Below are 26,905 nucleotides of genomic sequence, written 5' to 3'. Positions count from 1 at the left end.
AGGAGTTCCCATAAGACTGTCAGCTGATTTCTCCAGAGAGACCTTACAGGCAAGAAGGGGCTGGCAAGAAGTATTCCAGGTCATGAAAGGCAAGGACCTACATCCAAGATTACTATATCCAGCAAAGCTATCATTTAGAATGAAAGGGCAGATAAAGTGCTTCTCAAATAAGGTCAAGTTAAAGGAGTTCATCATCACCAAGCCCTTATTATATGAAATGTTGGGGGGACTTACCTAAGAAAAAGAAGATAAAAAATATGAACAGTAAAAATGACAGCAAACTCACAGCTATTAACAACCACACCTAAAACCAAAACAAAAGCAAACTAAGCAAACAACTAGAACAGAAACAGAACCACAGAAATGGAGATCACATGGAGGGTTATCAATAGGAGAGTGGGAGGGGGAGGGTGGGGAAAGGTACAGAGAATAAGTAGCATAAATGATACATGGAAAATAGACAGGGGGAGGGTAAGAATAGTGTAGGAAATACAGAAGCCAAAGAACTTATAAGTATGACCCACGGACATGAACTGTAGTGGGGGAATGTGGGAGGGAGGGGGTCGGCAGGATGGAATGTAGTGAAGGGGCGGAAATGGGACAACTGCAATAGCATAATCAATAAATATATTTAAAAAAAAAAGAAAATATAGGAGAAAACTTTGTGACCTAGGGTTAGGCAAGGAGGTCTTGGACCTGCACAATCCATGAAACTGTTCTTTATCAAAATGAAAAGTTTTGGCTCTGTGGAAGATAATATTAAGAAATTTTGAAGAAACATTTTAAAAGCTACCTACTGAGAGGAAATGTTTTCAAATCATGTATCTGACAAAGGACTTGCACTCAGAATATATCAAGAACTCTCAAAATTCAACAGTGGGAAACCTAATAACCATTTTTTAAAATAGGCACAAGACTTAAACTAACCTTACCCCAAAAAGGAAATAAACACACATGTGATGGGCAAAATAGTTCCCGCCTCCCTCCTCCTGCTGAAGATGCCCCCACAGCTGTGAATACGTGGCATTACCCTAGCTTATAGGGACAGACCCAGTGTAGTCATGAGCACCCTTTGAGTTAGAAGAGGGAGGGAGAAGAGGTTAGAGTCACAGAGATCTGGAGATGCTACGCTGCTGGGCTTTGAAGATGCCAGGGAAAGAAGACAGCCTTCAGAAGCTGGAAAATCAAAATAAAAGAAAATGAATTCTTCTCCTACGATTCCGGGAGGAACATAGCTCTATCAGCACCTTGATTTTACCTCAGTGAGACCCATTTTAGACTTCTGACCCTCCAGAACTGTAAATAAGTATGTTGCCTTAAGCCACTAAGTTTGTGGTAATTTGTTACAGCAGCAACTGGAATACAATATGAAAAGAGGTTCAATATCATTAGCCATCGGGAACAGGCAAATTAAAGCAGTGATGAGATACCACTACACACCAATTAGAATGTCTCATGTAAAAATCTACTGCCAATGTCAAGTGATGGTGAGAGTGCCGAGCAACTGAAACTTTCAGACTTGCTGGTGGAAATGCAAAATAGTAAGACACTTGGGAAACCAGCCTGGCCTGTTCTTAAAATGCTAAATATACACCTACTATATCATCCAGCCATTCTAATCTCAGAAATTTACCCAGGAGAAATGAAAGCATTTGTCTGTATGAAGATATGAATGTTCATTTCAACTTTACTTGTAAGAGCCCCAAAGTAAAGACACCCCAACTATCTATCAACAGGTGGATGAATAAGTAAACTGTGGTGTGCCCATACAATGGAATTATCACAGTAATAAAATAAAATACTGATACATGCTACAATATTAATGAATCTCAAAATAATTATGCTGAATAAAAAAAACAGATGGAAAAGAGTATATACCTTCTAAATCCATTTATATAAGACTCTAGAGTGGATCCAAAAACTATGGTACATTTACACAATGGAATTCTACACAGCAGAGAGAAAGAAGGAGTTTATACCCTTTGCAACAGCATGGATGGAACTGGAGAGCATTATGCTAAGTGAAATAAGCCAGGCGGTGAGGGACAAATACCATATGATCTCACCTTTAACTGGAACATAATCAACAAAAGAAAAAAGCAAACAAAATATAACGAGAGACATTGAAATTAAGAACAATCTAACAATAGCCAGAGGGGAGGGGGGAGGGGAGAGTGGGGAGAGGGGTATATAGGAGCTGCTATAAAGGACTCAAGGACAAAACCAAGGGGGAGGGTGGAGATGGGGGAGGGAGGTGGGTTTGGCTGGGGTGAGGGGAGGGATGGGGAGAAAATGCAGACAACTGTAATTGAACAATAATAAAATAATTTTTAAAAAGACTCTAGAAAATGCAATCTAATCTATAGTGACAGGAACAGGGCAGGGGGGAACAGAAGGAAAGGATTACAAGAGGAACGAGAAAACTTTTCAGGTGATGGGTATGTTCATGATCTTGACCATGGCGATGGCTTCACAAGTGTATGTATATGTTAAAACTTACTAAACTGTACATTTTAATTATCCAGCTTACGCTATATCATTTATATCTCCACAGAGCTGTTAAAAAAGAACCCAATACCAATGGATTTTATTTCTTCTGTGGATTCTTTGAAAAATACTGTATCACAAGTACCCTGATGACATGTGGAAATAGAATGAATCCAAAATGATTAAAAAGAATTAAAGTTTGGGAAAAACTTTAATTTTATTTATCAATTTGTTTCAGTTTTATTTTCCTTTTCTGGATGTCTAAGAGTAACGCAGTATAGGATTAAAATGTATCTATATCTAAAATAGATCTATTAATAGCTATCAAGTAAAAGCCCTGAGTGGTCAGAAGGCATGGTGTCATAGTTTAATTTCAATGGCAGCTTCTCTCTCTCTCTCCTTCCCTCTCTCTTAGTGGGTTTATAAAATAATAGTACATCTTTCAGCCAATGATGTCTCAGATTCAAACACATGTAGTATATCCCAGATTGGATCTTCTCATCACCTTCAGGGCTACTCCCATGGCCCAAGCCCTCCTCATCCCTGCCCTGGCTTAGTGTAGTAGCCTCCTGCCTGCTTTTCTTAGTTTCACAGTTGGACCCTTATTATCTGTTCTCGGCATAGAAAACGGAGTGATCCCTTTAAAAAGTAAATCAAATCAGGTAATTCTCCTGCTCAAAATTCTCCTGTGACTTATGTCATTGAGATTAAAAGCCAAAATCCTTACAAAATCCTGCCATTCTTCACCACACACCAGCTTCCTTGCTTTCCAAGAAGTATGTTAAGAATGCATCTACCTCAGGGCTTTTGCATCTGCTGTTCTCGATGTCTGAAATTCTCTCACCCTGACTTTTGCATGGCGTGCCACCTGTAACTCCCTTAGATTGTTGTTCAAATGCCATCCTATAAGTGAATCTTTCCCTATCACCTATTTAGCATTGCAACTCCCTTCCAACACCCTTGGCTAGCAGCCCAATCTCCGGTTCTTCTTCCCTACCTTACTTTTCCCAATCTCCTTCCCTGCCTTACTTTTCTCCTATCACCGTATGACACATAGACATTTTATTTAGTTGTTTGTTTTGTCACTTTATCTGTCTGTCCCTCACACCAGTATGTAACCCCCATGAGAAAAATGGATTTTTATTTGTTTTGCTCTTTGCTATGTTTCCAGTACCTAGAACAGTTCCTCAACATATAGCACGTACCCAAGACATATTTGTTGTTGAATAAATGAGTGAATTGCTGCTGAATAAATGAATGGATGGATGAGTAGCTTGTAGTATAACCTGAAGTTCAAGGTAGAAATTTCTTTGAAATTTTGGCTTTCTTTAAAGTATTCATATGTATTATTCACTTTATATATGTGTGTATCTGTGTTTTATTATGCACATCCTTTATCTCAAAATCTTGGAGTCAGAATGACAGTCCAGGAATATGTTTACCCATAGTTCTTATAAATCAGCATATGCCACAGTCTGAGAAGCAAAGCCAAGCATTAAGAGCTTCATCTTCTCCTAAATTATAAATTAATTTATCCAGCTCTTGCCACTCAAGAGAGGTGGAGCGAGGACTTTAGGATTCCCAAGAGATTTCAAAACGTGCAGAAACATATAAGAGGTTTGCAAAGCTGGAGACACCAAATTGATAGCAAATAGGCTGGCTCTACATCTGAATAGGTCTCTATAGACTTAGAAAACACATAATATGCTACAAGCCAATAAAATTTGGGGGGAAATGAGTCTTTAATACCAAGAATCAAAAGTTGGTTAATGTTAGCTAAATTTGATTATTTGATATTAGGTTGGGGAAGTAGAAATGAAGTGATCAGGGGAAAATAGAAACAGTGCTACTAGTAGATAGCTTTTCATTTTAAAAAGGGTGAAAGGGCTGGATTGAGCTCTTTTTCTGTTGTCTGTATTTGTATTAGGCAAAAATAATGTCTTTTAATACAAAGATGGTCTCTTTTTTACTTGACAGTGAATGGCAGCCATTTGATAAGTTCCTCCTACTCTCCTTTCCTTCTGGCACTTTCCAGCATGGTCTTTCTCCACTCTCCTGTTCTTTCTTTGTTCCCCCAAGCCTTGATAACATAAGAAAAAAAATTGGATATAAGTTTAGAAGAAAATGAGTTCAATGTGGGGAATCTGAGTGCTAGGAGTTCGAAAGAGCATGTGGCTGGCTCGCAGTCCTTTTGGCAGGGCCTGGGGGGAGACCTGGCAGAAGTCCTCCAGGCCTTCATGGGTGGAGAGCTGCACACCTGGCCCGTACCCTGGGCCCCACAGAGCAGCCTAATCTTCCCAGCCTGTGGGTCACCCCACAGTCTGTAAATTTGGGTGGAAGTTTCTTCTGGGGTGGAGAAAACATAAATGAGACAGTTTGTTCAGCATCTGCTATAGATTGTGGTGAGGTGCATGCATATGCTGGGCTTTATTGATATAAATCATTTTGTCATGAGGCATCATCAGCATTAAGGTAAATGAATCGATTGCATTTTGTCATTATTGAAAATCATCAGGTTGCATATTCTATAATTTACCCACTGTCGGTTTTGAATAGAGCACTTTGGACTGAGGTGTTTATCAAATTTGCAGACCCCAAGATGACTTATGACTCTCAATTTGCTCCAGTTTGTTCCTTCATAGTTTCTCCACCTTTCCTCCACTGATTGAGGCCCCACAGGTCCCCGGGTCACCCTCTAACAGGAGGGTAAGAGGAATATCTATCTGAGCAGTGTGTTCAGGCTCCTCCATGAACGAGGACCAGAATGGGGGTGGGGGGATGGGATACGAGAAGGAATGAAGGAAAAACATGCCCTCAGAAGGCGTGATACAGCAGGTACTGCGCATGTGCCTGCCATCTTTTTGTAACTAACAGAAAATTCTAGATTCCTAGAGAAGAGTACTTACTCAGTTATGTGACATAAATAAGTAAACAAAAATTAACCCTTCCAGTATTCCTTAAAGAGTTCTATAAAAGTGACCTTCTAAATATAACATTTTCCAAATATATCCCACCATGATTTCAGAGATTTACAAAAGAATTATGTCTTTTCTGGTTTCCATCGTCTAAACTCTTTAATTTTTCATCTTACAGAAAACACCACTGACACATGACCAAAGAAAAAAATCTTGCCTGAATGTACTATATCAATGTCTAACTTACCTCATCGTTCATTCTCTCTGCCAGAGTATTTAAAAATTTTTTTTCTCACAACCCCATTTTTCACTGCCCGCAGGGGTGTCAGAATGTGGAGAGTCCCCGAAGCTGGCACCTCCAATGTTTCGTTTATTTAAAAGGCTCTCTTCCCCTTTTCCCCCTGCCGCCTCTTTTTCCCTAGAGCCTAGTTCTTTTGGACTTCTCGGAATAGTTCTCCAGTACACGCTGCCTGTCTTCTTGACCTGCAAATCCATTTAAAGCCACAGACCTCTCATATGTCAGTTGTTTTCCTCCATCTACTCAACAAGTATAGTGCACAAACTACATTCAGTAAAGACATTCGTTCCCATTTTCCAAGGCAGGGGAGGCTCAATCAAGGATCTATCGAAGGATTCTGGATATCAGCAAAATCTGGAGACAATATGCCAAGCAAGGTCAAATTATTCTAAAAACGCATGTCCTTGGGCACCAGGGCTGTCTTATTTCTGTCTGTGTGTGCTGCAGCACCTAGCATGGTGACTGTCACCGAGAACAGTGGGTTCTAAAGTGAACTAGATTGATGTGTGACTCCACCGTTGGGTTAGGTATTATGAGAACACATGCCACCTACTCTAGCGGGGCCCAGCTAGGCAGATATCTGAGCTACCTTGCCTTGATCCATCCAGATGCTTTACAAATATCCCACCATGGACAGAATTGTGGGACAGTTCAGAGGAATGAATATGTTCTTAGGCTCTGGAATCAGACTCTGGGCTTACATCTTGAGTCTGCTGCTGTATAGTCGTAGGACTCTGAGCAAGTCACATAATCTAAGTCTCGGTTATATCATTGTAACATGGAGGTAAACAGGACCTTGCTAAAAGATTGTTATAAGGATTAAATGACATGATCATGTACAGTTTCCAGCACATACATAAACATAGCAAGTACACATTTATTGTGCTGGTGTAGCACAAAAAGTCGCTGAATGGCTTCACGAAATCACTGCCTGATGTTAATTCTGAGAAAAACCTGTGACCAGCACTGATCCAAGGTCACTTTGTAAATGAAGTCCACACAGTTTCACCACAGTCAGAGTGAATTTGCTCTGATGTGCCCAGGCTCCCTGCTGTATTCCACCATGCACGCACATCTGACTATGTGCGAGGTAACAGCTGGGATGCAGTCTGTCCTCACGCCGGGAAATAAGCTCATACCTGCATATAGACACATGTCTAGTTTACTCTTAATGTGCCTCAAAAGGAGAGGTTTCCTCTTTGGGTTTGCAATGGGTGACCTGATTTGCCCCACATAAACTAATTCACAAGGTAGGGTCATGAATCTTTCTACAATATTTTCAGATTTGTGTTCATTTGGTGAAGGTATTATTCACTGGTTGCTGAGGGGAGCTAAACATGGGTTGGAGGGGAAGGAGATGACTCAAAAGGCCCAAAGATCGCCCCATCTCTGTAGTGTCTTACACTTGGTTGCGGAGAGCTGGGATTTATACTGCCCTCGGACCAGCCTGCAGGTGGACCCATCTCCATTGCAAACTCCACAGTTATCTTCCTTGGCGATGCTCCCAAGCTGGTGATCACAGCCAACAATCTAAAAAGAGAGAAAGATGTGTGATTCAACCAGGTCCCTGCTGCTGGACCACAGATCCCCCCATCATCCTTGAAGAGGAATAAAATATGTTTCCCATGAGGGGGACTTAATTTAGCTGGATCAAGCTAAAGAAAAGAAACAGCATGGATAAAGATGTTTTATAGTTTAGAAAAACAAACAGAAAGATAGTTGGGATGGTGGAGGGAGGGCAGAGAAAGAGAAGGGAAGGAGGGAAACAGGCAGGGTGAGAAGGTGAAAAAGATAGGAAGATCTTGCACTATTGATAGTATAGAAACTTAATTCAACAATAATTCCCACTGTTAATAGTTATGATTCACCCAAATTACACACACACAAATACAACCATGAGGTAACTGTTACAGGAAAAACTTAATGAATAATCTCCACGTTTCATATGTTCCTTAGAATGTAAGATGCACAGGGGTAGAGGTTTCGTATGTTGGGTTCATTGATGTATTCCAAGCAACTAGAACAGTGCCTGGCAAATTGTAAGACTTAGTAAATATTTGCTGGATGATAATGAAAATACTTCTTTTTCCAGCTATGAGAAGAGAAACAGAATCACACAATCAGCCGACAGAAATGAGGTTGCCGTACATGCGTGTGGGGTAGACCAGGGGGCTGAGATGGAGGGCAGCAGAGATACCCGACCTGAGAGCCTGCTACGTGCCGGCAGTGCACAGTACCAGGCACAATGCGTGTAGTTCACATTCAAAAGTCATGTGAGGTAGCCCCATTTTATACGTGAGATCATGAAGGCTGCTAAGGCCACTTTTAGTTAATAAGCAGCCAAGTTCTAAATGCATCTAATAAAATATTTTTAGTTAGTCTAAGTCAGGCTTAACAAAATCACAAGCATTTATCGAGTATATGGGCAAACTCATTTGTATTTTTACTCTTTTGTGTCCAATGTTCAAGTTAAAAAAAAAGATTCAAATCCAAACCCTACTATTGTATCTCTCTAGTTCTCATTCAATCTAGTATCAAAACACTTATTCCACTCCCAACCTATTTCAACTACTGTCTTTTAAAAAAAATTTTTATTGTTATTCAATTACAGTTTCTGCATTTTCTCCCCATCCCTCCACCCCACCCCAGCCAAACCCACCTCCCTCCCCCACCTCCACCCTCCCCCTTGATTTTGTCCATGTGTCCTTTATAGCAACTACTGTCTTTGATGAAATAAAATGGAACTGTAATGACATTTAAAGGGGTTTATCTCTACAAAGTCCCCACAATTTGTCCTGTCTTTTAAAAATCTAGTTGTTAATATGACCTTTCTTTGAGGTCTGATTTTTCCTTTCTGTACCTTTAATTAATAATTGCAAACACATGTTTAGACAAAGGCTAGAAAAATATAATGATTTAACATTGTGTTTAAATGTACTATGCTTTTAAAAGTGTTCATGTGTATTTTTTTCATTGAAAGCACATAAGCTCTTAAAATAGCCTGACGAAGCACTGACTCCTTCAATAGTTGTATCTTTTTTGAAATGTGAAGATGTCATTTAGAGAGCACAGTGCCTGGCTCTTACGTCGGGAGCAAAGGTAGGCCAACTTCATCTGGAAGGGCCCACTGTGGCGAAGCAGCAGTGGCCCTCAGCAGGTTCAGGTGCTGCAGTGAGGCTGCGTCAGAATTCACCCAGCACTCATCCACGCAGAGTCAAGCGCATGCTGGTTTAAGACTCCTTTGATATGCTTCTCTGTGACTGTAATAAAGTTATTTTCAAAAAGAACCCACACCTGAGCTGAACAACTTCTGCACTCACTCTTATGTCCCGAGCACAGTGTGAAATGGGAGTGCAGAAGTAATTTGCTTACAAAGAATCATTTAATTATTCATCCAACAATGATCAAAGGTCTGCTACGGGCCAGGCACCGTGCAGAGAACAAAATCCAATGGTGAGTTTAAGCACACAGGTGCCCACCCTCCTGAGTCTAGTGGTAGAGGGCTGTTATCACTCAAATCGTCAAGCACGATAAATGTAAAATGATAATCATTGTACATGCTATAAAACAAGATACACATGGTACTCTGAGAGCATAAAATATAGAGAATTTGATCTGGTTTGAGAGGCCAGAGAAGATATCCCTAAAGAAGCGTCTCTTGAGTGAGATGTGAATAAGGACCCAGTTAATGCGGCAAAGGGGAGGTGTTGCTGGGAGGTTTAGAGCATACTTTACTCTTGCCTAGATACTAGCTAATTAGAAAGTAAGCAAAAAGGAAAGTTGGAAAAAGAAAAAAATCACAAAATATCTGAAAATTAAATCATCTGTGTGCCTTAGTAGAGTTGAATCCTTGGAGATAACTTGTCAATGTTAATTTAGGCAGAACACAAAGAATCTTTGACTCTGCTGTTGTCTGGAGTTGGAAAGAGAAGAACTTTATCTGACAAGATACTCAGTAGAAGGACAAGATGGGCAGTGGGCATGGGAAAACACTCTCAGGTGTCTCAAAGCTAAATAGGTTTATTTCTTAAATTAAAGAAATTTCAGGTTTCTCAAAAGATTTAAGTTTTTTTGGAAAGTTTTTAATTGGTTCGAATGTCTCTAAAGGAGCCAAAAGGAAGATAATCATGAAAATCTCTCTAATCCCAAAGATTTCTTGTGTTTCTAAAGCCATTTTAAGAAAAGAACAATCCAGCTTCACAGATCCAAAGTAACAGTCATGTTAGGGATAGCTAAATAGAAGGGACATGTTTTAAGGCTAACCTGGGCAGACCACCAACGGTTCTCAGTTCAGGCTTACGGACCCCAGGATATGAACCCAACCAGTTCTAACTGGGCTTTGTTTAGCTTCAGAATTGAAAAGACAAACATCACCCTGACACAATGCCTTTTCCCCGCTCTGTATCAATTCCTTTTGAAGATGCCAGAAATTTCTCACTCAATTACTTTTAAAATTTGGAATACTTTATCATCAGATAAAATGCTCTTATTTTGGTCCAAGTGGAAAATTATTGGCAGTTATATCAGGAACATTATTGTTGACATATCTTAATCTTTTGATTTTGTATAACTGTTAGATTAATTAAAAACTAGTTGAATTTATTTTAACAGCTATCATTAGTAACAGAGAAAAAAATAGGAATACAGAACTGGGCTTAATTGGCAGGTATAATGTCAGACCCTCTGTGCCTTTGCACATGCTAATACTTCTGCTTGGAAATAATTCTTTACTGGCGAACTCCTATTTCTTTATTTGGCAAACTTTCCCAATTCCGTATTAGGCAAACTCCTATTCATCCTTCAAACCCCAAATCATCTCAAAAAAGCATTTTCCAGGTTCCAGAGTTAGCCGCTTTACTGCTTCAGGCTTCCTTAGCCTTTTGCTCATAACTCCATGTGGGAGGGATAACAGTTGCTACTCAGTATCCATCTTCCCTATTTTTCTCAGTAACAAAACTTCAGTTTTATTTTGGGTGGTGATACATCTAGTTAAAAGAATATATTGCTCATTGGCTATGTGACGAAGTTGTAATTAGTGAAATAAAAGTAGAAGTATGTGGGACTCCTGGGAAGGCTACTTGCACAAGTTGACTTAGCTGAGGAAGGCCCCTTCTGTCTTTTGCCTCCCTCCCTCCCTCTCTCCCTCCCTCCCTCCCTCTCTCCCTCCCTTCCTTCATGTTGACTCCAGGTTCTGTCTGGAAGAATGAGATAATCCTGAGACTGGAAATTTGCTTTAAGACAGGCAGAGCAGAAAGAGACAGAGCCTGGTCCTGGAACCGTTCTTGGACTGATCACATCTTGACTTGACTTTAGTGAGAGAGTAAATGCTGTAAGCCAGTATTCTTTTGGGATTTCTTTTATATATTCTCAATTCAAATAGTTATATACCTTATACTGAGTTTAATCTACTAAGATGTCTGTCTCCATATGAGACTGTGGGCTATTTGAGAGCCCCCGTTGTATTAATGTTTGTTATTTCTGCTGCTTATCAGAGTTTGACATCTGAAATGCACAATGAATTTGTTGAATCAGTGAAACCCATAACACCAAACATAATAATTTGCTAATAATTTCGATGTAGGCTACAGAGAGGCAACCTGAGATTGCAATCATTGATGACACACATGTATATGAGATGTTCATGTTGTGTGTTTATATGCATTTGCTTGTATCTGTGTACACAGAGAAACAGACATACCATTAAGGACAACTGGAGACCAAACTTGACTCTTTATCCTGATGCATGAACAAGAATTAGTGTGAAGAGCCCTGGCTGGTGTGGCTCAGTGGATTGAGTGCCAGCTTGCAAATCAAAGGGTCGCCAGTTTGATTCCCAGTCAGGGCACATGCCTGGGTTGCGGGCCAGGTCCCCAGCAGGGGCTGCATGAAAGGCAACCACACATTGATGTTTCTTTCCCTCTCTTTCTCCTTCCCTTCCCTTTTCTCTAAAAGTAAATACATAAAGTCTTTTAATAAAAGAATTACTGTGAAGAGGTACACTTTTTAAGAGACTATTTCCCAAGCACCTACGCTCATTACTAGTGAAATGTCATGGAAGGCAATGTTCAGGTCACCCAGTTCCCAGACCCACCCCATTCTGGACCAAACATTAAAGTGAGATAATGACCACTCATAACTTTGGCAATTGCATAGAATTCTTTTGTAAAGAATGGAAAACTAACTAGATATTTTGGATATGGATATTTTGGCCTAATGCAGCTTATTAGTATTCTGCTATTAGGTGACAGCTCAATACTGTGGTCTAACCCCTTCCACACCCATTTAAGATTATTGAGTAGTGTTGCTTTCCTTCCTGCTTTCCTTCCTTCCTTCCTTCCACAAATTTTTTCTCTGGTGACATAAAATGTGAGAAACTCCAAGATGTTTTTATGGTTTAAACACCTTTAGGAAGGACATCAACTTTTGCTTTTCTATCTTAAATATATGTCTTTTGCATACATATATGCACACAGACATGTGCTCTCCTGTCTTTTGAGCAGAACACGCACACTTAGCAGTGCTTATTCTCCTTCATTCTCCTTCAGGGCTTACTCTATGTAGGTAGAAAAAACCTCTCTCCAAGCAGAAAAGTAGGACTATCCAGTCCAAGTTGGCTCACAGACGTTTGGCATGTCGTGCAGATTTTAGGCATCAGGCCTACAGCATGTGCTGATAGGGGCTTCTTCCTTCACTTTGCACAGCTGATAGCAAGTGAACAGGCAGAACACAAGACTGAAACTCTGCAGACACTGAAATATGTATAATAAAATGTCTTCAGTAGGAGCCACAGGAGAAGAAAAGATCAGCACGTAAATAATCTGGAGAATGTAAATAAACACAATCCATAAGCAGATACCATGGCCCAGACTGACATGCTTAGGTAGGTTCACACTGGCCACGTTTCAAATGGTTTCCCATAAGAACCTCAATTTCTAGCATTAAATACTGAGCCAGTGATGTCAAGCTTTTCTTGGTCCAACACCATGAGGTAAGAAATTTTTAAATCCCTTTATTTTCAGCACTGGGAAAGACAAATATGGAAAACTAAACTCTGCAAATCTGATCACAGCTGGTCTTATTTATAATTATTTAATTCAGATAGAACTTTATGGGGAAGAGTGCACTTTTACACACATTACAACTCACTCTTTTTGTTAACAGAGAAGATAGTATATCTCCAACATTATCTTCAAAAGATTTAGATTTGCTTATGCCTTCAAAAGATTGATTGATTTGCTTATGCCTTACCTTATTATAAGAAGATTTCTAACATATACATATGATGCAACATGATGTAATTCTTGAATAAAGTGGAAAAATGGGGAAAAGAGAATAATGATGGTGAGAAAGATGAAGAAAGCCATAAATGAGAGAACTGCATAGAATGCACACTGTAAAGTCCTATACATCTGCTAGAGGGAGTCACATAGGTGCATATGAGCTTCCTAGAAAAGAGAACACCAGGAATTACAAGGCTGGCAACACCTACCAGATCTTTTGGAAAATGTACTTGGGGCCTGATCTCCAAAATATATAAAGAACTCACATGACTCCACTCCAGGAAGACAAACAACCCAATTAAAAAACGGGCAAAGGACTTGAACAGACACTTCTCCAAGGAAGACATACAGAGGGCCCAGAGACATATGAAAAGATGCTCAGCATCACTAGCCATCAGAGATGCAAATTAAAACCACAATGAGGTACCATCTCACACCAGTCAGAGTGGCCAACATAAACAAATCCACAAACAAATGTTGGAGAGGATTCGGAGAAAAGGGAACCCTAGTGCACTGTTGGTGGGAATGCAGACTGGTGAGGCCACTGTGGAAAACAGCATGGAATTTCCTCAGAAAACTAAAACTGGAACTGCCCTTTGACCCAGCAATTCGGCTGCTGGGATTATACCCTAAGAACCCTGAAACACCAATCCAAAAGAACCTGTGCACCCCAATGTTCATAGCAGCACAATTTACAATAGCCAAGTACTGGAAGCAACCTAAGTGCCCATCGGCAAATGAGTGGATCCAAAAACTATGGTATATTTACACAATGGAATTCTACACAGCAGAGAGAAGAAGGAGCTTATACCCTTTGCAACAGCATGGATGAAACTGGAGAGCATTATGCTAAGTGAAATAAGCCAGGTGGTGAGGGACAAATACCATATGATCTCACCTTTAACTGGAACATAATCAATAGAAGAAAAAAGCAAACAAAATATAACCAGAGACATTGAAGTTAAGAACAATCTAACAATGGTCAGGGGGGAGTGGGGAGGGGACAGTGAGGAGAGGGGATTACAGGAACTACTATAAAGGACACATGGACAAAATCAAGGGGGAGGGTGGATGTGGTGGAGGGAGGGGCCGTTCAGCTGGGGTGGGGTGGAGGGATGGGGAGAAAAGGCACACAACTGTAACTGAATAACAATAAAAATTAAAATTAAAAAAAAAGAAAATGTACTTGGATAGGGTAATGCATTTCTTGTAGTAGATGTGTATTAAATATTTATGTAATTAATGAATGACAAACTGGCTCAGGAGAACTGAGAATACTGGAATACTGGACATACATGTGCCGTGAGTATCCTGAAAGACAGCCATATAACAAAGTCCCAGTAGCATCTGAGCAAATAAGTACAAGGATTTTTAAATAACTAGTTTTTCCATAACCTTTGATGAACCCTAATGGTCAGGGAACATTGGGTAAAAGCAAATTTAAGAAGCCAAAGCAAATCATCCAGGCACAGAGCATGGTGATGGTCTGACTTAAACAAAGAATAGATGTCACAGCACTTAAAGCTGGGCTGGCAAAAACATGGCCCACATGCAGCTGCTGCTCCTGGCAGGATCCACAGCAGACATTGCTAATCAATGGCAGCACTCCTTGCCACTGAGATTTCATGTGGTCTCAGATCCTCTACTACATTGTGCCCTTGAAGCCAAATCCAATAGATGATAGCTATCACGAAAGGAGACTAAACCAATATACCATCCCAGAGTCAGAGAAATGAATTGGATGCATTTTTTAGGCAATTCTCCAATATTTCTCTTAAGATTAACATTCTCTTAAGATTTGAATGATTCAAGTATAGATTATAACACTGTGGTTTGGAGAAGATAACTTATCTAAGGTCACATAGCTGGTAATTGACACAACCAAAATTCCAAATTGGGATTCCTGACTAAGTATACTAGGATGCCTATGAACCATGAAAACACACTCTGAAGAATTTATTATGGCAATGGTGAACTGATGACAAGGTTGAATATTTCTATCAAGATCACTACCACTAGAGGCAGACTTATGCCCAGGGATGACTAGATGGCTTCATCTGTGCAATGTGATTTGGAAGCACATATAGGAAGTAAATGGGAAGGTACCACTCCACATCTCTACCTCTGCTCCACACTTCCCTGATTATCCCCTCCCCCACCCTCACATACATATGCAGATGCATAAGCTACGGCTTTCATGGTTTGCTATGGAGGCCTAAATTTCCTCCTTTACAGACTTGTTTCTTTTCAACTACGGTTTTCAATATGAGGAAACAAGATCCCTGGTCATTCACAAAGGTGCTAATAGTGGCCCGTGAGCTATGTTTAGTATTTCCAAAAGCCTAATGGAAATATATTTATCTGCAATAAAACCACATAAGGTCACCAAAACACCAACCATCTCATCACACAAATAAGCTGAATCCTAATATTTATTGCTTAATTCTTAATTATACTCAGGACTTGAAGTCATAAAACGGGAAAGCAAATTATTACTTAATACATTCAGTGCTATGAGTGAATGGAAACTTCCAAAACATAAGGCCCACAGGAACAAAATAATAAAGCACTTCTTTGTCTGAAAAAGTTGGGAACCACTGCTGTAGTGCTTGGTTTGTTGTTCAAATACCGTTGGGAGGATTAACACATGAAGCTGTTGATTATACAATACTGAAATTAAATCGAATCAAGTGAGCATGAGGCATTGTGCTGGCTATTATGGTGCTATGGGGAATACATATAAGTGGTAGTGGGCACGGTCCCAATTGAGGGTGAATGGGCTTGAGCAGATCACTCCCTCAAAATAGATGGGGACAGAAAGGGAGTAAAGTCACTGTGACTAAAGGTCAGAAGGCATGGAGGAGGAGAAAGCGGAGGGGAAAGCCACCTGCAGAAGGGAAAGTGAAGAAGTGTTTGCCAAACACATGCTGTATTTGGGTACAATGCATATCTTCTCAATTAATTCTCATAATATCCCTGAAAATTAGCTACAATTATGTCTATTTCATAAAAATAAAATGGAGGCTCAGAAAGGCTCATCCACCTGTCCAAGATCCCATTACCAGGAATCGGTGGTGCTGGAGTTGCAATCCGGGCTATGTCGTAGATGAGTGATCGCTTAATTCTATGACGTATTATGTTTCTCTTGGGGGTCACAGGGCAGTGAAGAGACAAGAAGGAAGAGGGTGAACATGCTTCTGTCAGCCATAACTTGTTGCCAAAAGCAACAGCAGCCTCACAGTTCCAGGTACTAAGATTGAGCACCAGGAAAAAAGTGGGATCTTTGCTTTCAGGAGCTTTGAAAGTATGTCCTCATAGACAGGCTTTTTATTTTCTTTTTTAGGAAGCAAGTGAATGTATTTAAAAAATTAGTTACTTTTGTTCAATAGATACACACATGCCACAGGGAAATTCTGGTAAACACCAACAATTATTAGGTAAGATGACGAGATGTAGCTCTGTTACAGTGTAATATACCACAATATGAAAAAAATTTATGTGAAAGCAGTAAGTCCTTTTCCTTCAGGCAACGATTTTCCAAAGGAATGCTCCCCGTATATGGCATTCCCTCCACTGCCGGGTTTACCCATCCCTGGTAGTGCTGCTCAGTTTCCTTCTGGATTCACTGGAGTCCTTACAATGGTCCACAAGGACCTATACCACTTAACTGAATTAACTGAATTACCTCTCTGACCTCATCTCCCTCTGGCTCACTCTCCTTGCTGTCTTCAAACAAGCACTTTCTTGTCTCAAACAGCACGGCTGTTACCTCTGGCTGAAACATTCTTCCTTAGACACCTCTACGGCAGATTTCAGTCCTTGGCAAACTTTCATCTTCTCAATAAGGCCTACTTAGTACGACCTATTTAAAGCTGATTCCCTCCCCAGATCCAAGTTCTCTTACCCTGTCCCATTTTTTTCCTATTATTCTATGACACTTACTTTATAACAGAATAAAATTTACCTATTTATTAAGTTTGATGTTTATTTTCGATCTCCTAATAGAACATAATACCATAAAGTATCTAAAAACAAGTAACTAATAAAAATTTATTGAATGAATGAATGAAGTATACAGTTACCTCCACCTAATCTGCTGCTTCACTTTCTGCAGTTTTAGTTACTCACAGTCAACTGTGGTCTGAAAATATTAAATGGAAAGTTCCAGAAATAAACAATTCATAAGTTTGAAATGGCCTGCTGTTCTGAGTTGTGTGATGAAATCTCCTGCCGTCCTGCTTTGTCCCACCTGGGACATCACTCATCCCTTTGTCCAGCATCTCCACGCTATAAAACGCTCCCTGCCCATTAGCCAGCTCAGTTATCAGATACTGTCCAGATATCTCAGTGCTTATGTTCAAGTAACACTTGTCTACTTAATAGTGGCCCCAAAGTGCAATGCTGGAATTTGGAAATGCCAAACAGAAGCCATGAAGTGCTCTGTTTAAGACCAAAGATGAATGTTATTAAGGAAAGAAAAGTTAGTAAGGAAAGAAAAAAATCATAGGCTGAGGTTGCTATGATCTAGGGTAAGAATGAATCTTTTATTCCTGAAAGTGTGAAGAAGGAAAACGAAATTTGTGCTAGCTTTGCTGTTGCAACTCAAGCTGCAAAAATTATGGCCCTAGTGTGTGGTAAGTGCTCAGTTAAGATGGAAAAGGCAGCAAATTTTGGGGTGGAAAGCACGCTCCTGTTGATGACAACGTGTTGTGTCAGAAAGCATTGAGCTTATATGAAGATTTCAACAAGGGATCCCCTGAAATAAGTGACCGCATTTACATATTTCTATTATAGTATATTATTATATTTTATTATTATTTACTTTTGTTAACTTACTACCGTGCCTAATTTATAAATTAAACCTCATCACAGGTATGTATATATAGGAGAAAACAGCACATATAGGGTTCAGAACTAGCTGAGGTTTTTGCCATCCACTGGGGGGGTCTCGGAACATATCCCTTGTGGATAAGGGGGGCCCACTGCAAGGCTATAAATGATTTATTATGATTTATCATGATTTCAAAAAAATTTTCCTCTTTGTCCCAACCTAAAACATAACAAGCTTCCACCACTTAAACTCTCTGCCACTAGTTCGAAAGACCAAAAAACAGCTCTCTGTGAAACAACAACAAAAAAATCTCTGAGGGAATCAGTTTTTAGCACTGTAATCTGAGACTTTAATTTCTACTTGTCACTTTGCCTGCTATGTCTCTGGTCCTTCATCCATTACTCCAGAATTGCCTTGGGGTATAAATGCTTATTATTTCCAAGCAAGTCTCCCTCTGACCTCTTTTCCACTAGGCCCAGTGCTCTGGGCACCACGCCCTAGCTCTGACACCAACTCTGGACCTGGAAACTTACTTTGTACTTGATCTCCTTAGTGCCTGATTCTTGGCTCTTCCTAAGGGATTTTAGTTTGGACAGCCCCCTGGCCTGACTCTTCCCATTACTCTGTGTGAGCTTTAGCCCCTTGGCTGGTCATCTGGCTGGACTAGAGCCATGGTCTTTCTCCATATCCAACCTACCTACCCCTACCCCCACCAAAGGGTAGGGACTTCAACCACCTCTGTGGTTAGTCTATCGAAGGACCTGGTTCCATAGGAATGGGATTTTACCAGGTGCTCTTTTAAAGGGGACTGTTTCTATCTTCTTTATTGTCTGAGCTAGAGATAATTTCCTGTGCTCCTCATTAGCTTGCTTACCCTGCAGTTCTAGAAATGTTGAGGAATCACCACTGCTTCTGTGGTGCTTATCTCTTTATATTATAAACTAAATGGGAGAAAAGGGAAATGCCAATGTTAGGGGCATAAGACCGCTGATAGAAAAAGCAGTGAACTTATTTGATTGCAAACATTTTAAAGAGTTTTTCCAGTGCTGCCTTTCTGGAAATCAAGAATCTGATCTGTTTAATAGCTGGATAAACACCCTAAAAGGGAAAAGGAGAAGGGCTAAGTCTTATTTCCAACTCATATATTAAATTTCTTAGGTGCTACCAGTCTGATTTATTTTGCTCCTTTCTTATTTATTTCAGGGTCTGTTTTTAGTTAAATGTGTTTGTCTGGTACTCTTCAGCAGAAATCCTAAGAATTAACCTCGTATAGAAGTGTGTGCGTACAGACACTAGAATTCATTCTCAGTGTATTGTCAGGGGACTTTTCTTTAACAAGCTGTCTTCTCCCTTCCCTGCTTCCAAAATTAGGGTGTCTGGAGAATGTGAAACAAAATTATACAAAGGCCTGACCTCTGCCCTTGCTTCTGTCTCTCAGACTGTGAAGTACCCAAGAGGGAAAGTGTTGAACTTGGCCTTACTTCACATGGCATTAACTGTAATTCTTTGTGAATTGTGGTGACATCATGGTATACTTTGACATCACTGCTCAGACTCCCTTCTGCTGCTGGGCATACAGTGCATCATTTTTGTTCAAACACAAGAGTCCTTTGTTGAGCAGAAAGGATGGCAGCTGGTCTTCTGCCCTGTTGCAAACGTGGACTGCACGGAATGTGTCTGCTTGGTAAGTCACCACAAAGTAGCCATTCTGCTATGATGGCTCAAACTCATTCACACGCATTGGTCTGGAAAACTTTGTAAAATTTATATCTAAAGAGTTCAAAATTCAGATATAGGCCATAAGTCAGCAAATTTCTGCACATAGTAAAGCTCTCATTTACCTGTCTGAACATGTTACCTGAAGTCAATATTCTAAAAGCAGTAGTATTCTGGCTGTATGTGAGTGTCAAGCTAGAAGTGAAGAAAAAGCAAAGGTAAAGAGGGATGCATGTGTCTCCCAGGCCCTTCTCCTCTCATTTCAATTGTTCAAGCGTTTCAGATGACCAGTCCAGGAGGGCTTCTGGCTCTCAAGTCAATTCCTGGTTATTTCCCCAAACATACTACTTTATGCTAATAAAGCTATTGGTGCTATTATTATTCTGACTCAAAGTCAGTCAAAGATGTCCTCAGTTGATATATTACTTTTCTTTTCCTGAATTCTCTACTGCCATTTCTGTCTCAAAGTAGTCTGAGAAAGTTGCTCAAAACAGAGTTTATGCAAAAATATCATCTGTAAAATAACTTCAAACTTCTGTTCCATATGGCCCTAATGCCTGCCTGAGGTAGAAAATTTTCAGATTAGTTTAAGAAATGAAAGGTTTAATTTAATATTATTCCCAGAGGAATAAGTCATATTATAAAATATCTGGGTGGGATAGTAAACATCTTTTATTGAAAAAAATGATTTTTTTCACTCTGTCACAGAATAAATAGAGGCAGATATGATCCTATGTTCTACCATGAGGCTTACCTTTGTTAAAAGTATTTTTTTCTCCCTCTGGAAATGTTACATTTAAGACCAACCAGACCATAGCGTCCTATCTCAGCCTTTTACCATGCATTCACTTCCCTGGCCACTTCTCAACCTAGCACATCATTACTTGTACCGAGAATCTACCTACCAACCTAGGGCTCTAGCCCTAGGCCATGAAAGAGGCAGCATGACATAGTGGCCTGAACACACAACTCAGTCTGGATGTGATGATTTCTTACCATTTGCTTGAATACCTCACCCACTGTCAGTGTGAGGTTCAATTCTCATGAGTTACAAGAGGATAATCAGATCTACTTTATATACTCTTATAAGAATTTGATGTGATATCATATATGAGTATTAAAAAGTCTAGTACAGGCCCTAGCATATAACAACTATGACCATATATCCTGGAATTTCTGGGACAATTCTATTTTCAAATTTCCTTCATAGTCCCCACAACTGTCAGGCCGTATGTGCTGGTTACTTCAGGCAGGTATGTGGTCGCTGTGCACACAGGAGGTATTTGCTACTGAATGTGAAAATGTATCTGAATCTGTAAAGGATGCCTCAGTGATGTCAGCACCTACAGGCTTGTCTCACAGCTCTAGGTAGAGGCTCAAGTCTGCAAAAGCTCAGATCCATTCCAGTTCCTCTGGATGTGACAACAGCAAATACAAAGTAAAAATAGACTGTAGAAAAAATAGAGTCCTTTAGAGGGGATGGAGCTTCACTGGAGAACCGTTTTTAACTTCCCTCTATCCTGCTAAAGTAGCCAATGAAATGGAGGTACACCTGCTTTGCTCTTTGGGAAATGACAGCTGGGAGTTTCTAAGGATTCTGTTTAGAAATGAAAAAAACACTCTGAAGTCATTATGTTGTAGTAAATCATCTCCTCTGCAGCCCAGTCAAATGAGAGAGGAATGCTCAGGATTCTTAAAATATCATTCCTTAGCTCTCTAATTCTAGACCACTAATCCAGAGTTAATTCTGTGCCACTTTCAAATATGTATACGCTAGTAAAAATTGCTAAATATATTTATCAACACGAGATAAAGATTTCTCAAAAGCATTCTTCTAACGCCTGAAATCTGGGAAAATATATGTTTTCCAGGGCTGGAGCAAGAACATGGGGTGCTGTTTTTGGCATGGGAGCCTGCACCTTATGAATGTGTTAACATAACAGTTGAATTTAATGAAATAAAGTAAGTACTCAGGAAATCCACCTTTGTTAGAACATTCAAAGTGTATTTGTTTTAATGGGGAGGAGACTTTGAATCTGAATGAGTAAGACAAAAACCAATCAGTTAATTTTTTTTTTTTTTAAAGAGGAAAAGTAACCTTGCTGAAACTGGGAATTCGAATTGCTTATTAATCAGAATTTGCAATAAACCAGTCAAAGCAGTCACAAAGTCCTAAGAGAAGAGTGGACTGGATGATTTTTAACGGGCCAAAAATTTCCTAAGCCAGACGAAAGGTTAGCTGCTGGATCTGGTGATTGCGCTGGGCTGGAAGAGGGCTGACGGCCATAGGCTCCTGCCTGCAGGGCACTCGTTGCATTTCGCTGAATCACTGCAGTATTGACCGTGGCAAAATGAACTGCTGCTTCTTTCCTTTTAGACAACAACACATTCACTCAAAGGCCCCGAGATAAAAAGAAATGACGGCGTGCATTTTTTTCCCATTCAGAAAGATGAGAAAATTCCACTAGTCACCCACTCACATACTTAAAAATGAATTCTTATTCTTTTCTATTGCAGTCCTAGTTTAAAATCAGCTGAAACTATAAATTTCAAAGCTGAAAAATTCAATATTCAGTATACTCAGGATTGAGATTAACAGTCTAATTTGGGAATAAAGTTAACATTTAAATTCAGAAATATTTTAAAATTTAGATTTTTGTGATAGTTATAATTGGTTTTTTAGTCAGTTTTATAAAGCTACCTAAAAGAGTTAAGACAGAAGGCTGATGTATGTGCCACCTTCTGACCTCTCATCAGTACCCACATCACCTGCTTCAGTGGTGGCACCTGACTGCTTCCTGGTGGACTGTGGGCAAAGGAGAGAAGAAATTTTTATGGCTGATGCAACAATCATAACTTGGCCATACTAAATTAAGTAACATTTCTTTTGCATGTATTATGTATAATGCATGTAATTTGAGATAAGAGGTTTATCTTTTTAAAATATGTAATGTGTCCTTATCAATGTAGATTTAGATTTTATGCGAATCTAAATGGAAAAGTGCCCAATTTTACAAGGCTGAGTCTATTAACACTATATTTGCTATAAAACAAAACAAAACATGATTTAACCGTTGATTTTAAGGTTTTTAAGTATTGTCCTTTCCAATGGATTCTTCATGTGGTTTTGACCTAGTCTTCATTCCATTTTTTTCTACTGTTTCTACTATTTTTCAAATTAAAATTCCACTATTTGAAGTCAACTATTTTCTTTAGGTGCAGGTGAGTTACAAGGAATCCCTTACTAGGATATATATCAAAGAGAAGATGAATACACTTGTTAGTATCGACATGAGAATTTTGATGAACATAGTGCTCCCCAGAAATCTGTGCATGGAGTTCTCAGGTGATTTTCAACCATGATTTAATTATTCCTAATAAATGCATCAGCAAGGACTCAAATTTTTCTAAGATGAGAGTTGTTTCTCTTCTCATTGAGGTGTGGTCTTCCCCATGGATGCCCACGAAGCCTCCTGTTTTGTGACTAGTGAACGACAGATGCACTGAATTGGCAGGAACGTGTAAAGTAAATACTCTTAGCCACAATTATTCTGAAGGGTGGGAAATTTTATTAGGAAATTATAGACTGTGGCAACGGACAGTTCTCACTTATCAAATCTGACATCAAGAAGAGGCAACAATAAGCAGTGAAGAGGAGAGGCATTGCAGTTCTTGTGAAGCACCTACTATGGGCCAAGTACTGTTAGTGTTTTGCAGAGTTCATGAAGCCTGCACACACATTCACTGCACAGATGACAACACCAAAGCAACTTCCTATGTCACCTACTTAAAAAATGACAGAACTGGAATTCCTCTTCCTCAACCTCTTCCTAGTACGCCGTCATCCTTATTACTCTGAGTCACCTAATGTACCTGGGGACTTCGAGTGTGTGTGTTTGGAAGAGTGAGAGGTGCCATATGTATGTAGCAGCCACTCACCTGAGAGCACACAGTTGTAAGAAATAGTTTTTGAGGGAATGTTTGTACCACTTGGTTTCAAAACCTAGGCCAGCATCTCTTAATAACGTTCTCACTGTTTGTATTTTAGTACTCAGCTAAGCGCACTCTAGAGAGAAACGTTCCTGAAACAGTTTCTTGGGAGACAAGAACTTCCAAAAAAGACTCCAAGCCTTTTTCTAATAGTATGAAAACAAGCCCCTGCAAATTTATTTTCAATGCTTGCCTGTAGCTTGGCTTCAGCACTAAGTTAGTTATTACCTTAAGCAGAGGGAAAAACATCTCCAGTAGCAGTTGGCAAGATTAAGGAGAAAGGAGAAGGGAGGAGTGAGGAGTGAGAAAATGGAAACAAAGTGAACTCGGCCTCAGCACAGCTCACATCTGGGCAGCCTGACCCAGCAGAGACCTCACAAACCCTGCCAATGGCCAGGGATTGTGACCTCCATGTGAACTTTTCATTTGTACCACGCAGCATCAGGAAGGAGAAGAAAACCCAGAACAACACGCAGTCAGTTCCATAGCACGGCACACTGACTTAATCACACGGTTCTTCCAGATAGTACCTGCTTCTGCTCCTTCCACATAGCCTGGGTTGAGGGCCAGGGCGAGTGACAATAACAGTGTAGACCAATATCAACAGACTCACCTCTGACTCCCTCTGTCAAAGGTAAAAGAAAAACATTTGGAAAGCATGTGAACAAAGTATTTTCGTGTTAGTTTTATTTGAGAAACTCATATAATTCTAAACAGCAGGAAAATTCACAGCTTTGGCTCCAAAAATTGTTCAAGGGACAGTAGCAGGAGTGATGCAAATACAACACAAGACCACGGGAAGAGTTATTGAGAAGCTCATAGTCTACAGCCACACCACCCTGAATGCACAAGATCTTGCCTGAGAGCTCGCATCCCTGAAAGTGCAATTCTGTCTCCAGCCTGAACCAGAAGCCCTCTACCCGTCTCTGTTCGAATTTCCTAAAGTGAAGGCAGAATCCAATGCTGAATGCAACCCCACATTGCTTTACAGTGGGTATACTGTCAAGGTTACATTCCTGCACTAAGTGTTTTTTGATAGTTCCACAAGTGATAACTTCTTTTGCAATGGAATTAGAACTTTTAGACATAATTGCTTTTTCAACTACAATACTAAAATGCTAGCCATTGGTTCTCACTGGCTATTAAGGAAAAAAAGCTCTATTTTGTAAGTAGTCATTTGAATTGCAGATGTGGATTCAGCCTGCCAAACAAGTACTTGCCACCACAAATCAACACCCAAATACTGAGCAGGCTGCCACTCTCTGAAACACCTCATTGCTATGCAAGGAAGCACAGCTATACTTTTCTTTCTTTCCAGCAGACAGCATCTCACTATGTTCATGGTCGTTCTCTGAGGTTGGGAGCTGCAAGGGGAAAAAAGGTAGGGAAGAATAAAGACTAGAGGAATTCCTGTCCAAACATTTGTAAATTGCTGAAAAAGCTTCAGCATTGCGATCTCCATCACAATGATCAAGTCCTTTACTCAACATCCTTCATGCAGATGGCAGTGTACCAGCAGACAGAGGGCAAAAGACTGAGTGAAGAAGCCACCACCAGGCCGTAGAGGGCTTTGTAAGCATGGGTGTAAGAGGAGGAGGCAGAGGTGGTGGGCAAGAAAGAGGGTGCAGCTGCTGTGGAGAGCTACAGGGAGATTCCGCAAAAAATGAAACTGAATTACCATTTGATCCAGAAATTCCAGTTCTGGCTATATACCTAAAAGGATTGAATGCGAGGACTTGAAGAAATATTTGCAGGCCCATGTTCATAGTAGCATTATTCGCAATAGACAACCCAAGTGTCCATCAACAGATGAATAAATAAAATGTGTTACATACTGTTAAATTAAAAAAGGAGGCCATTAGATTGATGTAGCTCTAATGTAATGAGGCCCTATGTAAGCATACCAAAATCCGAACCCGTAAATGCCTCAAGGTTACAAAATCAAAACATTAAGCACAACCAATTACAAACAGCCAGCTAGGCTTTAAGCTATTGCCAATCAAATAATCTTTTTTTGCTTCTGCACTTGCTCTAAATAAGTCTTTTCCCTGGCCTCTTGGTGGAGCTCTCCTAACTAATTCTGGTTTGATGCTCCTCGGTTCTAGTTGACAGATGCTTAAATAAACTCTTAAAATTCATAATATGCCTCAGTGTATCTTTTAATAGTTCACACAAGGGAATATTATTCAATCTATAAAAAGGAATGGAATTCTGATGCATAATGCAACAGGCATAGACCTTAAACACATTATGCTAAGAGAAAAAAACAAGCCACAAAAGGACAATTATTGTGTGATTCCAATTATATAAGGTACTTAAAATAGTCAAATTCATAGGGGCAGAAAGTAGAAAAATAGTTACCAGGGGCTCAGAGAAGGCAGGACTTGGGAGCTACTTTTTAATGGGTGTGAAGTTTCCATTTAGGAAGATGATGGAGTTCTGGCAAATGATGGTGATGCTTACATATCCATGTATATGTTCTTAATGGCGGTGAACTATAGACCTGTGAGTGGTTGAAATGCTGATTTTTATGTTGTGTATATTTTACCACAACATAAAAAAATTAGGAGGTAGAAAAGCAACAGACACAGATATTAACACATAGATGGAACTGGATAAAGAAATACATAAGTAAATGCATGCTCTGATGTTTGTTTTTTGTTGTCGAGGAACTTTGTAATAATGTCATCATTTCAACAGGTATGGCTTCTTGGGCTATAGGTGCTATGGCTTCTTTCTATCTGGACATGGTTGAAGCATCTAGCATTTGTACTTCCTGTTCTTCCACTAGGCAAGTGTTACAAGCATTACGACCATACTGCATTGTGTCATGTAGTATAGTGTAGTATAGTATAGAACAGTGTAGTATAGTGAAGCATAGCATAGCATTGCATAACACCTTTGGAGCCAGAGAGGTCAGAATTTGAATGCAAGCTCTGTCACTGCATGACTTTGCCCATGAAACCCCATCCCTGCATGCCTTGGTTTCTTCTTCTGTAACATTTGTAAACTCCAAATGTGAGCATTCATTGTAAGAATGTGATATGCTGAGAGTTTACTAATGGGTGTAGCTGCTACTACTACTCTAATTATAATAACAAATACAACTGTGGAAGTTGAAGAAATGAAAAAGGAAAGGAAGTGGATGCTAAACTACTTAACAATAAAAAAAGAAAAAAATGTTTTCTGTTGTTCTTAAAAACTCAAAAATGGAATTCTTATTTTACATAAAAATTGTTATTCATTATTCAAATGACTTAATTGCCCTTTCAGAAGTTGCCCACTGATCTAAAATAAGGGGCAAGCATGAGATTATTCAGACAGTAGTTATCAAAAATTCAGAGAGAATTCACCATCACAAGCACATTGGTTGTACCCTCAGTCAGCC

The 26,905-nt window shown here is 39.8% G+C and overlaps 1 protein-coding gene across 3 annotated transcripts in view; it reads right to left on the bottom strand.

Moving 5' to 3' along the window:
• Positions 1 to 26,905, bottom strand: part of ADAMTSL1 (ADAMTS like 1) — an 892,695-nt gene that overhangs the window by 262,337 nt on the left and 603,453 nt on the right. For all 3 annotated transcript variants that reach the window (XM_053924703.1, XM_053924704.1, XM_045193737.2), the window contains one exon: positions 7,104 to 7,230. In XM_053924703.1, coding sequence (XP_053780678.1) covers positions 7,104 to 7,230 — 127 coding nt within the window. The remainder of the gene's footprint in view (positions 1 to 7,103; positions 7,231 to 26,905) is intronic.

This window comes from Desmodus rotundus, chromosome 1 (genome assembly GCF_022682495.2).
Source record: "Desmodus rotundus isolate HL8 chromosome 1, HLdesRot8A.1, whole genome shotgun sequence".
Lineage (NCBI taxonomy): Eukaryota > Metazoa > Chordata > Mammalia > Chiroptera > Phyllostomidae > Desmodus > Desmodus rotundus.
Note: the sequence above shows the minus strand (reverse complement) of the source record. Positions and strands in the feature narration are given on the sequence as shown.